This window comes from Ochotona curzoniae, unplaced genomic scaffold, assembly GCF_017591425.1.
Source record: "Ochotona curzoniae isolate NIBS_2020 unplaced genomic scaffold, NIBS_Ocur_1.0 contig_1274, whole genome shotgun sequence".
Lineage (NCBI taxonomy): Eukaryota > Metazoa > Chordata > Mammalia > Lagomorpha > Ochotonidae > Ochotona > Ochotona curzoniae.
This window is the reverse complement of record NW_024465023.1, coordinates 30,223,371-30,236,754: the sequence shown is the minus strand read 5'-3', so window position 1 is coordinate 30,236,754 and position 13,384 is coordinate 30,223,371. Positions and strand designations below refer to the sequence as shown.

Here is a 13,384-nt window from a genome sequence, read left to right as displayed (position 1 = left end):
AAAGACAGATATACAGACAGAAATATCTTCCATCTTTTGGTTCTCTCCCCACGTGGCTGGCAGTCAGGAGCCAGTAACTTCTGGGTCTCCTGGTCAGTTGTAGGGTCCCACGACTTTGGGCTATCCTCTACTGATTTCCCAGGTCACAGGCAGGGAGCTGGATGGGAAGCAGAGTGGCCAGGACACTAACTGGCACCCACATGGGATTCTAGCAGATATAAGGCGAGGATTTTAGCTACTAGCCTATCATGCCAGGGCCCATGTGAATCGATTTTTGACACCAACTGGAAGACCTGCATTGAGTTCCAGTTCAAAATACAGAATTAAGTCATAACAGTATTTAGTAACATAGAGCTTAATGAGTGTAATCCATTTGTGAGTGTGTGTGTGTGTGTGTGTGTGTGTGTGTGTGTGTGTGTATGTGTGTGAAAGCCCATGCTTCTTGGATTTGAATAGTTCTTACATTTATCTCCACTGTATGGGAATTAAACAGCGGGTTTTTAAAAACATTTATTTTTATTGGAAAGGCAAATTTACACAGTGCTTCCCAAGACCACAAGCAGGGAGTCGGATGGGAAGTGGAGCAGCCAGGAAATGAACCAGTCCCCACATGGGATCCCAGTGCTTACAAGGCATGAACTTAGTCACTGAGCCATCGTGTTAGACCCTAAACAGCAGATTTTTTTGCCCTACAAATTCACAATAATCTCAGAATTTTAACTGCTTTGAATATCTGCTTTTAAATAACTGTTTGCAATTTAATGCAATTTTATATTGAAACCAGACGAATCACTTTTCTAGGACTTACTAGGAGCCTTAAGCTCTTACAGCTTCACTTTTCCTCATGAGAAACTGCATTAGAGCATCCCTAAGATTCCCATTAAATCTACCATCCTATGGATGAACAGACTTGAACAGAACCCGAGGCAGGTGTTTAGCACAGCAGTGAGGACTCTGCTTTCAATGTCTGATTTCATATTGCCTTCATTCCTTATCAGACTGTTTGAGACCAGAGTGCCTGGATCTTCTGACCCCAGCATCCTACTAATACAAGCTCTAGTAGGCAATGAAACCAACATTAAGTTCCAGAATCTTGGCTTTGGTTTGGCCCAGCTCTAGCTGTTAGGGATATTTGGGGAGTGAACCATCAAACAGAGGATGATATTCTCTCTCTCTCTAATAAACATTTAAAAATTGTACACAAATAAATCTATACATGAATGTTCATACCACAATTATTCACAATAATCAAAAACAGATAAACATGACATGACATATCCATCCAGTGGAACATGCTATAGAATGCACAAACCTTGAAAACATTTATATTAAGTGAAAAAAAGTTGGCCGCAAAAGACTATTGCACTATTCTGCTTATGTGAAATGTCCAGAAAAGGAAAATGCAGAAACAAAAAAATAGGTTAGCATTTTTAGGGGTAGAATCAGGAGGAATGGGGAGCAATTGTTAACGGGTAGGCTTCTTTTTGAGAAGACAAAAATATTCTGAGATAATTGTGATAGATACTGCAGAATTTTGTGAACACACTAAAAGCCCTGTGTTAAATATGGTAAATGGATGAATTCTACAGCACCTGCATCACAGCTGAATAAAAACAACAAAAAGTTTAAAAAAAAAAAAAGGATATACTAAATGATTTTTAAGGCCTCTTTCATCCCCAGGGTCACATAATTACAGAAAGCAAATTTATCACAGCTTATTTTATGTCAACTGAAAATGCACACCTGACTCTTTGACACAGGAAGAAACCCACAATGCAAACAGAGAAAACAACTTTGAACACTGTGTAAACATCACCAAGGGGCCAATACTGTGACATAGTGGGCACTGCCTACAATGTTAGTGTCCCATATGGGTGCTGGTTCATGTTTTGGCTGCTCCACTTCCAATCCAGCTCTCTGTTAATGGCTTTGGAAAAACAAGGCCCAAGTGCCTGGGCACCTGTTGCTATTATAGGAGATCCAGACAAAACTCCTGGCTCCTGGTTTCAACCTGGCCCAATTCTAGCTGTTGTGGCTAGAATATACCAGTGGATGGAAGATCTCTCTTTTTCTCCTTTTCTTTCTCTAGCTCTGACTTTCAAACAAAATAAATAAATCTTTAACCAAAAAAGCCCACATAAATCTTTACTATCATCACAAATATCAAAATGTCTTCTCAGTCCAGCTCTCATTCTTCTACTTTAGATAAAGATGTGTGTGGGGTATTATAAATATTTTGTTTTCCTTCTATATCTGCTACAAGAAAAATAGCAGCACACAGAAAGTAACACCAGAATACAGGAGAATAAAAGGAATTGTGGGGATGACAAACTGAAGAAATGATGGCCTATGTCTAAAGGTGCCAGCTGCTGCTCTGCCCCAAGTGGTTGTTGTTTCATATTTTTAAATCTTTCATTTTTTCCAAGAGAAGTCAGAAAATAAGATTTTTAAGCTCAATTTAACACTTAATCACAATAATTGTATTAGCCATTGTGTTTAGCATGTTTATTTCCCCCTTTTCAAGATTTTTACTCCCTATTTAAATTTTAAAAGCTTTATTATACTGAAACATAGGAAGCTTCAATTTCTTTGTGCAAAGAGGTAGGATGTAAACCAAAACTTCAAAGCAAAAATCGGGACTGGCTTTGTGGTAGAGTGGGTTAAAGTGTCTGCAAACTTGTCCATCACTGAATCCTGGATGCTCCGTCTCCTTCCAGCTTCCTGAGAATGAGTCTGGGAAAGCAGCAGAAGATGGCCCAGTACTTGTGTCCCTGCTACCTATGTAGGAGACCTGAAGAGAGTTCCAGGCTCCTGGTTTTGGCCTGACCTAAGCCAAGCCACTGCAGCCATTTTGAGAGTGGACAAATGGAAGATCTCTGTCTCTCCCTCTCTCTGTAACTTTCAAAATAAATAAATCTTTACTCAAAAATACCATCAAACAAGCCCAAAACAATGACAAACGAGGAGACGCTTTGCAAGCAAATGTTTTAGGCAGGCTGAACATGAGAGGCAGTCAAAGACACAGGTGTTGCAAAAAGAGGCTGCTGCCATAAATTAGTGCAGATGTTACATGAAGTGGTTGAAAATTATGTTTAGCTACATGTTAGTCTGTTTACTTCCACACAGATCCAGTCACCATTAGTAATGTCACCTTCAACAACAGATCAAGACTGAAAGGTCAAATACAGCATCCTATTAAAGACAAGCGACATTTGATTTTCTTCTAATAATTTACCTCTCATAACTTTTGTGTTTACATATACAAAACGCCCCATTGTAAGGTCCAAGTGCCTATGATACCTACTGACTCTGCTTGGTAAGAATAGACTTTGAAGAGGTCCTTCTCTACAGCAAACTTTTGAATGATGGTATGGACTTCAGTGTAGCTCCAGTTAACTAATTTGGCATATAACTGCTCCAGATCCTGGGAAATAAAAGTGCAATACAATGTGGAGATGAGAATAACCACAGTTACAAAAAAAATTTAAAAGAAAGAGAATAACCACAGTTATTGCTAATTATTGTCACAGCTAAATAAATCAAAGATAACTTACTACAATGGCAGCTTCAAAAAATTCATCAGACATCACAGCATTTCCAGTATCTATCCAGGCTTTCCCTGCTTTAATTTCCATCTAGAAGAGAAAAGTTAGAACACATATTTTTAAAACTTCACACCCTACCCAAACTGGCTAGGACATTCTGGAGAAGATAGTCTTCTATTAATATTCAGTCACATAATCCACAGAAAACAAAAAGCAACAATCAGCATTTAGGAAAGTTTTTTGTTCTACTCTGAATTCCATAATTTAAGAAAAGAAAATTATCTTAAGAAAAGCAATAATAACAAAAAAGAATAGGCCTAAAATACATCTGTAAGAATACTTTAAAAGTCACCATTTGGGGTACCTGCACTCCATATCAGAGTCAGTTCAGGCCCTGGCTACTCCATGCTTCTGATCCAGCTTCCTGCTAATGCACCTGGAAAGCAGTAGATAATTGCAGAAGTACTTGGGTTCCCGCCACCTATGTGGGAGACCTGGATGGAGTTACAGGCTCATGGCTTTGGCCTTGGCCTAGTCCTGGTGGTGTTGCAGCCTTTTGGGAAGTTAACCAATGGATGATAGATCTCTCTCTCTCTTTCTCCTTCTCTCTTTATGTCTCTCTCCCTGACTTTCAAGTAAATACATATATATATTTGGGGCCTGGCGCAATGGCGCAGTGGTTAAGGTCCTTGCCTTGCACACCCGGGATCCCATATGGGCGCTGGTTCTAATCCCGGCAGCCCCGCTTCCCTTCCAGCTCCCTGCCTGTGGCCTGGGAAAGCAGTCGAGGACGGCCCAAAGCTTTGGGACCCTGCACCCGCGTGGGAGACCCAGAAGAGGCTCCTGGCTTTGGATCGGCATAGCATCGGCCGTTGCGCTCACTTGGGGAGTGAATCATGGGACGGAAGATCTTCCTCTCTGTCTCTCCTCTCTGTATATCCGCCTTTCCAATAAAAAATAAAAGCAAGTCTTTTTTTTAAAAAATCTGGAATAATTTAGACAGAGGAAATTCTGAAAACTTAGTGTTTCAAAAAATCGAAGTTACATAGCATTAGCCTATTAATCAACACACGTAGGTAGGGTTTTTTTTAATGTTTATTTATTTTCATCTACTTAAAAAGGAGGAGAGATAGAGAAATAACTTTCATCCACTGGTCCATTCTTCAAATGCCCATAATAACCAGAGACAGGCTTGGCCAGAGCCAGGAACCAAGAACACCCAGATCTCCAACATGGGTGGTAAGAACCCAACCTCTTCAGCTGCCTCCAAGGATGCTGTATCAGAATCAGAGTATCCAGGACTCCATTAGCTCTCTGACACATGATACAGGCATCCCAACCTCCAGCTTAATCCATCACCACAATGCCCAATGTTGGTTCCAGCTTTAATGTCATCTCTTATAATGCTTTTTATCAACCTGACTGATGTTTACTAAATGTATGTCACAGCCAAGGAACCCCTGAATAAGCTCACATTATTATATCTGACAGATATCCAAATTAGTAACTGATATGTTATATATATAAATGCTGTGGAAACAAGGATTAAATCAAGGTGGAAGACTACACTGCAGTCACACCTTTTACCATCAATCCCTAGAAATGATAGTATATAGAAACATAAGAGAAAATTCATACATGGCTTTTTGTTATTCAATAAGAGTATCGAGGGTGCAGTACAGTAGCCTAGTGGCTAAAGTCTTTGCTTTGCACACAACAGGATCGCATATGGGCGCCGGTTCTAATCTCAGCAGTCCTACTTCCCACCCAGCTCCCTGCTTGTGGCCTGGGAAGGCAGTCGAGGATGGCCCAAAGCCTTGGGACCCTGCACCCATGTGGGAGACCCAGAAGAAATTCCTGGCTCCTGGCTTCAGATCAGCTCAGCTAGCTCTGGCTGTTGCAGTCACTTGGGGAGTGAACCAGTGGATGGAAGGTCTTCCTCTCTGTCTCTCCTCCTCTCTGTGTATCTGCCTTTCCAATAAAAATAAGCAATTTTTTTTAAAGAGTACTGGTTGGCAGGCTTGATACAGCTGGTTAAGCTGCCACGTGGAAATACATGCATCCCATATTGAAATGGCTGGAACTGTCACTTCTGCTTATGGTATGTACTCTTCTTAATGTGCCTGTGAGGCAAAAAGATGATAACCCAAGTCCTTGGATCCCTGCCACACACAGAAAGGAGTTGGAAGGAAGATAAAGGAAGATAGAGAAGGTGAGGCTCCGCTCCTGGATTCGGTCTGGCCCGACAGTGGGGCTGATGTGGGCATTGGAGGAATAAAACAGCAAATGGAAAAATCAGTCTCTCTCATGCTCTCTCCTCCTTCCCCGCTCGATCACTCTGCCTTTTGAATAGGTAAAGTTTAAAAAAAAAAATAATTAAATAAGAGTCTTGGAAAGTAAGGGGCATTTTTCAATGGACCTGAAATTACCAAAAACCACTGAAACAAATAAAATGAAGCAGAAAATCACACTCAAGCATGCACATCCATGTAAAATATGGTAACAGCCCTAGATGCGAGCAGTGGAAACAAAAGGCAGTTAGCCTCCCCTTGAAAGAGTTCTTTTCCCTTACTCTCTAAAAAAAGGATAATGGTGATCACTGTCAGTAATGTCACATATTATGGTATCATCGTCCCTGCTTGCAAGAAAAATGACATATATGCATATGTGTGCAATATCCACATATGAAGGGAATGTGGCAAAATGTTACACATTATTAAATCATAAAATTAAATGTATTAAACATTTTAACTAAAGAAAACTGCAACTAGGAGCAGGCATTATGGTGCAGCAAGTTAAGCTACCACTTGTGACAACTGCATCCCATACTGGAGTGCCAATTCAGATTCTGGCCGTTTTGCTTTCAATCCATGTTTGTGCTCAGGTGCCTGTGAAGGCAGCAGATGCTGGCCCAGGGGTTCTCACCATCCACGTGGGAGACCTGGTTGGAGTACCTAGCTTCTGACTTCAACCTGGTCCAGCCCAGGCTCTTACAGAAGTCTGGGGAATGCACCAGAGGGTAGAAGACGTCTCTCTGTGTCTGTCTGCCTCTGTCTCTCTGTCCCTCCTACTATCCTATCACTTTTTCAAATTAAAAAAAAATCTTATTTCAAAAATTATGTTAATAAAAATTAGGAATCTCACCTATATAATGTTATAGAATGATAACTAAGGCATAATGCTAAAGTGGTTAAATGGAGCAAAAATCCAGTACAGAAGAGAATATACTAAAATGTTACCACTGGTCTAAGAAACTACGGATGGGCACATTAGAGACACAAATGGGAGAGCTGAGCTCTGAGCTTCAGCCTGGTCCAGCCCCAGCTATTGCAACATTTGGGAAGTGAGGCAGCAGATAAAAGATTCTCTCTCTCTTTCTCTACCTTTCCAGGATCTATCCATCTGTGTGTGTGTGTGTGTGTGTGTGTGTGTGTGTGTGTGTGTGTGTTTGTTTGTCAAATAAATATATATAAAAAGGTTTATTTATTTGTATTGGAAAGGCAAATGTATATACAGAGAGAAGGAAATACACGGAGAAAGATATTCCATCCACTGATTCACTCCCCAAGTCTCTGCAACGGCTGGAGCTGAGCCAAGGCAAAGCCGGGAGTCAAGAACCTCCTCTGGATCTTCCACCTGGGTGCGGGGTCCCAAGGCTTTGGCCCATCCTCAACTGCTTTCCTAGGCCACAAGCAGGGAGCTGGAAGGGAAATAGAGCAGCCAGGACATTGGCACCCATATGGGATGCAGCTGCATATAAGGCGAGGACGTTAGCCACTAGTCTATTGTGCTGGGCCCATAAATAAATATTTTAAAAAGGGGAGGGGGTAGAAAAATGGGTATATCCTCCTGTTTACTTCTATTTAAAATCAAAAAAATAAATCATAAAATAAAATGGTTATCTACAAAAAAGAAGGATCAGAGCAGACATAACAGATATGCTAAATATATCTGAATATTCTAGATTTGTTCTTGAAATCGTACAAATACTTCACCCATTACACAACAAAATTTAATCAAAATGTTTAAAATCATCATTGCAAATCAGAAGAAAGTTACAACTATGCAACAAAATGTAGCTAAATCGCAGAGACAGAAATTCTTAAAGTAACTTATATTTTAATAATATTAAAGTGATAATTTGACTGTACATCCCTGGTAGAATATATCCTAAGAATATAAGCAGTACAAAAAATTCTTAAACTGCTTTTTTGGAAAGTATATGATTAGTAATAAAATAATATGGGTAGTACTATTTTCTGAAATTATTATAAATATACATTTTTAGGATAGAGCAAATGATTCATTATGTTAATGCTGCTGGGCACCAAGATGGCCTGTGGGGAAGAAAAGAGACCCATATAGAAAATCTAAGACACTAAAAATAAAACTTCTACAGCATTAAATGTCAATTATACATATAAGAATAAACTCATTTTGGGTTTCTTTTTTTTTTTTTTTAGATTTATTTATTTTTATTGGAAGGACAAATTGTTACAGAGAGAAGAGATGGAGAGAACGATCTTCCTTTGGTTCACTCCCCAAATGGCCACAACAGCCAAAGCTGAGCTGATCCGAAGCCAGTAACCAAGAGCCTCCTTTGGGTCTTGCACATGAGTGCAGGGTCCCAAGGCTTTGGGCCATCCTCGACTGCTTTCCCAGATCCATCCCACTCTGATCAACTGCATTAACATCATTTAAAATTAAAAATAAATTTAAAAACAAAAATAAGTAAAAGCAAACCACAGTCCACAAATTCAGAATTGCAAATCCCCTATTTAATTCACTGCAAACTTGTCATGACAATACCACTGAAACCTTTAACTATAGCAGTTATCCCAACCACAAAAAGAACACAGACATCACTGCAAATTAAACCTCCTTCTAGTGTTGCACTTACTTCAACCATTTTCATAGAAATAATAACCATTTCATTGCATCTACACTTCATCCTCACTTAATGAGAACTTACGTAAATCTGTCTTCGAAGAGTGTCTTCTGTAGCCATCGAATTGTCACACATAGATAACAACTTGCAAGCCACATGACGTGCTGAAAAACAGTAATTAGACATGCATAAACACAAAATATTCATTCTCCTTTTATACATGCTAGTAGAGAAAAAAAGAGTATTGAAACCATGCCGGTTTTGTTAGTTTACTAAAATCACAAATTTTAGAGGTATTTTTAAAAAGTCACTTTTCAAAAGTAAATGACCTGAAATTTATATGAATAATTTGCTTAATGTTAGATAAATATTTAATTCTCAACTTTCAATTTCTGAAGTTAAGTCCCAAAAACTAACTGAAGGTACCTGATTCCATGATTATCATATGTACCATGCTAGCAGGATTCTAATAATTGAGACCTAAAACTAAACCTGAAGATATCAAGACAGTTTTAGGTTTTTCTCCTAAAATGTGATGTTTTCTTTCTTTTTAAAAATAATATTTTTAACAAATATACATACAAACAAAAAAATCTAGAATGGTCAGACAACAACATGGAAAGCTTAGAATCAGACAGGAAACGGCCAACATGGACCCAAACATGCCTCACTAGGTAGGACACAAAGATTAGTAACGCCTCACTGGGGTATTGGGGATTTCTCTGCACATCCATCCTAAATTTAAAAAAAAAAATGTATTGTACCTAAACTGATAACTGTATGGAAACAGGTTGAATACAAACCAAAATTAAAATGTCTATGAAGAAGTCACAGGATGTAGTTAAGAAACCACATCTTCCCATCAACATACTATTAATCAATGCCATGCCAATTGATGTCATGTGGCTGTAAATGGCTGTTGAGAGCATGTTGGGGCCTTTAATCGTTTGGGATGAAGCTTAGCTGGACTTACCTTCAGACCAGAGATGGTCTCACCAAGAAATCATTGAACCCACTAGGATAATAAGACACTGGACTTTATGCTTGGTAAATACTTCCAGTGAAAGAACCACAACTGAATTTGAACTGTAGTAATGCAACAAGGTGGAGAAATCCACTATGGGGAGAGGGTTCGGGGAGGGGTGGGAGGAATTCCAGTACCCATAACACTGTGTCACATAATGCAATACAATTAATAAAAAAAAATATTTTTATCGGAAAGGAAGATTTACAGAGGAGAGACAAAGACCTTTTATTTGGTGGTTCACTCCCCAAATGGTCACAAGGGCCAGAGCTAAGCCGATCCGAAGCAAGGAGCCTCTTCTGAGTCTCCCGTGTAGATACAGGTCCCAAGGCATTAGGCCATTCACTACTGCTTTCCCAGGCACATTTAGGATGGTGCTGATGAGAAATGGATCAGCCAGGGCATGAACCAGCCCCCATATGGGATCCTAGTGCTTAGAGATGGAGAATTAGCCAGCTGAGGCCAAAGTGCAGGTCCAAAAATACACTCTGTGTTGTAGATGATTTTGGAGTTCTTGAAGTATAATATAATATAAAAATGCAGATACCTTCACTATAAAATTAATTCTCTGAAAATAGGCTTGAATATCTTTATTTCCATAGTTTATTCCATCGTAAAACATATATCCAAATTTTTCAAAATGATTCCGTATATAGCTGAAATAGCCTAATACCATTTCTAATTAATATTCCATTGAAAATGAGATTTGCTCAGTTGAGATTGCAGGTAGTATGGTGCAGTAAGTTCAGCCAATACCTGTGGTGCCAGTATCCCATACAAATGCCAGTTAGAGTCCCACTCTCCACTTTCAATTCAGTTCCCTGCTAATGAGTCTGGCAAGGAAGTGCATGATGTCTCAAATGCTTGCGCCCCTGCATTCATTGGCAGAACTTGAAAAATCTCTGGGCTCCTGGCTTTGGCCTGACTCTGCCCCAATCATTGATGCCACTTAGGGAGTCTCTCTCTAACTTTGCTTTTCAAATAAATAAACAGATAAATCACTTTTTTCAAAAAAGAAATTACAAGAAAATTGGTCAAAAATTACTATTCGTCATCAAATTTATAATCTACTTACCTCTTAACAAAACTACCTAGGTGGGGGGGTGGAGGGGATAGCATTGTGGCATTGTGGGTGAAATGACTGAGATGCCTTCACCCCAGTAGCATGGGTTCGAGTCCCAGTTGCTCCATTTCCCATTCAGCTCCCTGCTTATGGTCTGGGAAAGTAGCAGAAGATGGACCAAGGCCTTGGACCCCAGGACCCACGTAGGAGACCCAGAAGAGCCTCCTGGCTTCCAGCTTCAGATCAGCTCAGCACCAGCCATCACGGTCATTTGTGGAGTGAACTAGTGAATGAAATCTCTCTCTCTCTCCATCTCTTTCTGTAACTGTTTCAAGTAATTGTGATATATATATATTGTGTGTGTAAAAGTTATATGTCTAAAAAAGTTTTTTATATATGAAAAATTTACACACACACACACACATATATATATATGGAAAAACAAATCTGTGGGGGTAGGCATTTGGCACAATAATTAAGTTGTTTCTTGGTACTCCCAAATTCCAGGCTGGATCCCCGATTCAAGTTTTTGATTACTGTGCTTCCAATCCAACTTTCTACTAGTACACACCCAGGGAGGCTGAAGGTGATGCATCAAGCACTTGGGGCCCTTGCACCCATGATGGAAAGCTGGATTAAGTTTTGGTCTCCTGGATCTTAAGCTCACTCTGTTTCTCTCTGCCTTTCAAATAAAGTATTTTTTTTTAATATCCACATAAGAACTAGCCAAAACATTATTTAAACTGTGTAGGAATATTACCGAATGTATAGTGAATGAATCTATACGTACCTTTAGCCTTCTGTTCATCACTTACAGTGCAATCTGCTTGCTTTGCAACTGTCCAGTTCCATAGATTTATTGCCATTTTTTCAATCTGCACAACGAAAAACATTTCCTTAGCCAGTTAAAATGTTGTCTACCTGAAACGATGCTTTCATTCTTGAGTTTTATGCTTCTGTAAAAATTGTGGTTCATTTTTATGTCCTCCATGATCTAATCTCATTCTACCAATCCCCACAAAATTTTACTATTAGAATATTGTTAGATCATTTAAATAACAGTCATGCAAATTGTTTTAAATGTGAGAAAATGTGTATCTAGTGAAAACCAAATGAGAAATTATATTACAAATAATTATATATGTAAATTTAACTTTAAAAGAGCTATGATAAGATACTGAATTTTAGTTAATACACTACATGCTGGATCATTTACAGGGACATTGTACTAATGCTGGTGTCTCACTTTGAAATGTATACACAAAAGACGTTTTTGTTGATGAATAGATGTATATGTAATAATACCGTAAAATGTATAGAACTGCAGCAACTAAGTACTTCATTTATATATGACCACCACAGAATTCTTTCAACTTTACTGTCTGAATATTCCTGTAGTAAGTTTTTGGGGAAATAGGGGAGATTTCCCTTTATGATATCAAAAACATGACACATATACTACATAGACATATAAATTTTAGATGTGGAAGCCATTAAAAAAACATAATATTAGAGTATTTGAATACAGATAAAGTTATTTTAAGCATTTTATGTATAGTTATATTACTCTACAATTTGATCTTTTATATTTTTCATATTGTGCAGAAAAGGTAAGTTGAATTGTGGTTTTAAATATTTCAAAGCTTTAAAGCGTATACTTATTCAACAAATGTGTAGTAAAAGCATCTAGCATGTTGCAGGTTTTGTGTTAAGTACATATAAATGTGTTATGATAGACACAGAAAATATATGTAGCAAAGAGAACTGAATAGTATGAAAATATTTCTTTTCAGGAAAAAAATTAAATTCAAGCATTTCCAAAACTACTACCAAAACAACTCACAGATTCAATACAACCTCTATCAAAAAGCCAACGATATTTTTCACAGATATAGAAAAACTACTAAAATCTGTATGGATCCACATCACACCCCAAATGGCCAAGGCAATTTTGAACAAAAATAACATATATTGTTGGGGGGGGAGGGGTTGTGACACATCAAGTTAGACTGCTACTTATAATGCCAGCATGCTATATCAGAACACCAGTGCCCCTGGCTGCTTCACTTCCCATCCAGTTCCTCACTAATGTGCCTGAGAGCGCAGCGGAATATGGTCTTAGCAACTGGACCCCTGCCACTCACGTAAGAGGTGGAGTTCCTGACTCCTGGTTTTGGCTTAGATCAGTCCTAGCTATTGAGGGCATCTGGGCAGTGAGCCAGAAGAGAGAAGCGCCTTCTCCCCCTAACTTGTTCTCTCATTCCCTCCTTTCCTCTCCCATTTTTCTGCCTCTAAAATAAATGAAAATAAACCATATGAGCCCAGAGGCTTTACTTAGGCATATGCCAAAGGAAAATAAAATCAAAACCTGTACACAAATATTCTTCGCAGTTTTATTCATGATGGCCAAAGAACGAATCAGTCAAGTTTCATTGGTGATAAATGGATAAATAAAATATGGAGTTTTTCATATAATATTATTTAGTGATTACAAACACACAAAGCATTGTTACATGTAATAACACACATGAATCCTGAAAGCAATATTATGATAATCAGTTAATCATAGAAGACCACACACAGTATCATTTCATTTACGTAGAATTTCCAGAACAAGAAGATCTATAGAGACTGGTTGCTTAAGGCTTGGGATGAGAACGGAAAAAAATGAAGGACTCTGTGAATGTGTACAAGATTTCCGGGGAGTCATTAAACTTTTCCAAAATTGCGGTGGTTGGCACACAACTCTGTGAGATACCAAAAAATACTGAGTTTTACATTTGAAATGGATGAATAGTAGAGCAAGCGAATTATTAAGGATCTTTTAAAAGATAATATACTGGGCCCAGTGCAACAGCCTAGTG

At 38.6% G+C, this 13,384-nt stretch overlaps 1 protein-coding gene across 1 annotated transcript in view; it reads right to left on the bottom strand.

Annotated features, from left to right (window-relative positions):
• Positions 1 to 13,384, bottom strand: part of TEX11 (testis expressed 11) — a 197,936-nt gene that overhangs the window by 181,311 nt on the left and 3,241 nt on the right. The window contains exons 2-5 of the mRNA XM_041003384.1: positions 11,311 to 11,395; positions 8,518 to 8,597; positions 3,555 to 3,635; positions 3,305 to 3,424 (exon numbers count right to left, since the gene is read on the bottom strand). Coding sequence (XP_040859318.1) covers positions 3,305 to 3,424; positions 3,555 to 3,635; positions 8,518 to 8,597; positions 11,311 to 11,395 — 366 coding nt within the window. The remainder of the gene's footprint in view (positions 1 to 3,304; positions 3,425 to 3,554; positions 3,636 to 8,517; positions 8,598 to 11,310; positions 11,396 to 13,384) is intronic.